The following is a 2986-nucleotide window of genomic DNA, read 5'->3' as shown; positions in this document are numbered from 1 at the left end:
AGTTGAACACGTCAGCATCATATAACGCTTCTCACCGTGGCCGAACCCCTGGTGTTCCAGACATACCTTATATGACGGCAAGAATTTTCAAATCTGAATTCACTTATAGTTTTCCTGTTAATACTGCTGGTTGGAAAAGAGTTGTGCTTCATTTTTACTCATCATCGTATGGGGGTCTGAGTGCCTCTAATGCTATATTTTCAGTTTCATCTGGTGCTTATACTCTCCTTAGAGACTTCAGTGTATCACAAACCAGTGAGTTTCTGGGTTCTGGTATCATTGTCAAATCATTCTATATTAAGATAGATGAAACAAGAGTTGTGAACATAACCTTTGTTAGTTAATTGAAGACTAATTAATTATTATCTAAAGTTAGCCGTGATATTTTAGGAAAGGAGTTTCCTAAACCGGTTATAATTCTTGGTGGCCAAGTTTGTAACCTATATATATAGGTAATTAGGCCCTGTAGAATTGTATTGTGTAGAAAACGATTAAGAGATCGGTGAGAGATTTCTTGTATAGCTTTTAGGGCTAAAGCTAGGGTTTCGTTGTGAGAGCATATTGGTGAGGAACAAGAGACAAGGTTATCATCTCGGGTAATTGTTGCGGGGTAACCAAGGATTTGCTGGGATTCACACGACGTTGTAATCGTTTTTCTTCATAATGGATTTGAGTTGGTGCGGCTCAAAGTGGACGTAGACAATATATACACGTCGTATGTATTGGTCGAACCAGTATAAATCTTGTGTCTTGTGAGTTGATTTACCTTTTTCGTATTTTTATAGTTGCTTGTACTTGGTTTACTTATCCACTCACTCTCATCCACATATTCAGAGTCCTACGAACCCAAATCTCAAAATATCAACTAATAATTCAGATTTGCATCAGTCACTGTCTCTATCTAATTCATTATGCAGACAAAAAATCTATGTGAACATATATTGCGTGGCTGAGGAAAAAACCTACAGATTCTTGAATTTGTGGTGTTCAACTCAACAACCAATGAGAACCTAGCAGAAGATCTCCATGGATAGATATATCTAATCCTATAATCCAACAATAGTAGCCTATATAAAGAACCCGAACTGCATCAGTCTTAACTCAACCAAATTAAAATACCATCTTCAGTAATCTTTCATTTTCAAGCTAACAAAAAAAGCATACTAATGGCTCTCTCATCTCCATCATTTGCACGGAAAGCTGTGACTCTAAACTCACAAACAGATTTCCCAACAAATGTAAGATCCAGCAGCAACAGCAAAATCTCGATGAGAAAGACATCCGCAAAGAAGCCTGCTGCTTCTTCAGGAAGTCCATGGTATGGTCCAGACCGTGTCAAATACCTCGGTCCCTTTTCTGGTGAGTCGCCTTCTTACCTAACTGGTGAATTTGCTGGTGATTATGGTTGGGACACTGCTGGACTATCAGCTGACCCAGAGACCTTTGCCAAAAACCGCGAACTTGAGGTGATCCATTCAAGGTGGGCGATGCTCGGAGCTTTGGGCTGTGTCTTCCCTGAACTCCTCTCTAGAAATGGAGTCAAATTCGGCGAAGCAGTTTGGTTCAAAGCCGGCTCTCAGATTTTCAGTGAAGGAGGACTAGACTATTTGGGAAATTCCAGCTTGGTTCATGCACAGAGCATCTTAGCTATTTGGGCCACACAGGTCATCCTTATGGGTGCTGTTGAGGGTTACAGAGTTGCCGGTGGTCCACTAGGTGAGGTCGTCGATCCACTTTACCCAGGTGGAAGCTTCGATCCCTTAGGACTCGCGGAGGACCCAGAGGCATTTGCTGAGCTAAAGGTAAAAGAACTAAAGAACGGGCGCCTTGCTATGTTCTCCATGTTTGGGTTCTTTGTTCAGGCTATTGTGACTGGCAAAGGTCCTCTAGAGAACCTCGCAGACCACCTTGCTGACCCAGTGAACAATAATGCTTGGTCATACGCTACCAACTTCGCTCCCGGGAAGTGAAAATAAGCATACCAAAGGCAGAATGGCATTTGGTTTCTACTTTATTTCTTTAATATCCTCTGTACATTCATTTAGCTTGTAAAATTGTGTAGTATGTAGCTGCGTTTGGTCTATGTAGTGTTTCTGTCTATGGCTTATTTTCTGTACCTCGTAAAAATGCGAGGGCGACTTGGAGATAATTTGGTTCTCTTAGTCATCCTTTTGTATCACTCTAAAATTATCAAATTTTCAGATAATTCAGTGTTCTGATAAATTTCAAAGATCTGACTACCATGGAAACCAAGTCAGAAGTCGCAATTCTAATTGGTTGTTATTCTTGAGCATTGCACTACCAAAGAATAAAGCTACCAATATACAAGGTTAGCACCAACTGCTCATCCATTAAGCCATAGCTTCACAAACAAAATCAGAGAAATCATGAAATTTAACCTAGAAACTCCTAATTGTCATACCATCATCATTACCTAACTGTCATAGCTTCTGGAAAAATATTAGCCATCAGACCATAATTTTTTATCTGGTTCCCGAATCATTAACTTATACTCTTACTGCAACTTGAGCAGTTTTAAGCTTCCATAAAGCTTAAAACACTAGGAATTGAACCTCGGCAGTTCAATTAATTTATTTTTTCTAGTTCTGAAGCATCTTTGACGAATCCAGCAATGCAGTATGATTTAGTGATAAGACCATAACATTTGATGCTAGTAGAGGTTAATTAATTTCACACTTATACTAGTCGATGATGAAGTAGTATAAGAGGGAAATTACATAGTAGGAATTACCTATAGGTACTAGTTTAGTGATACTAGTTAGTGGCAGGTCCACCCACAAAAGCCCAGTAACATGAGGTCCAAAGTTTTAAAGAAAAAAGAAAATTGGACCTAAAATTTTATTCCCAGGTCCTATACATGTGCGAGATACATGATATATATTTTTAAATTCCCAAAACACCCTCATGTATATAAAAACAAGGTAACTAAATTTCATTTCATTTTTTCTCATTTCATTTCAATCTC

At 38.9% G+C, this 2986-nt stretch overlaps 1 protein-coding gene across 1 annotated transcript; it reads left to right on the top strand.

The window, feature by feature from the left end:
• Window positions 1–1089: 1089 nt before the first annotated feature.
• Window positions 1090–2230, top strand: LOC113284093 (chlorophyll a-b binding protein of LHCII type 1-like). The gene has a single exon (XM_026533495.1). The coding sequence runs from the start codon at window positions 1167–1169 to the stop codon at window positions 1968–1970; it is 804 nt and encodes a 267-aa protein (XP_026389280.1). The 5' UTR covers window positions 1090–1166; the 3' UTR covers window positions 1971–2230.
• The last annotated feature ends 756 nt before the right edge of the window (window positions 2231–2986 follow it).

This window comes from Papaver somniferum, chromosome 5 (genome assembly GCF_003573695.1).
Source record: "Papaver somniferum cultivar HN1 chromosome 5, ASM357369v1, whole genome shotgun sequence".
NCBI classification, from domain to species: domain Eukaryota; kingdom Viridiplantae; phylum Streptophyta; class Magnoliopsida; order Ranunculales; family Papaveraceae; genus Papaver; species Papaver somniferum.
Note: the sequence above shows the minus strand (reverse complement) of the source record. Positions and strands in the feature narration are given on the sequence as shown.

Bases quoted from the DNA above. Each gene is read 5' to 3' on its own strand.
- LOC113284093 (XM_026533495.1), top strand. From the start codon at position 1,167: ATGGCTCTCTCATCTCCATCATTTGCACGGAAAGCTGTGACTCTAAAC.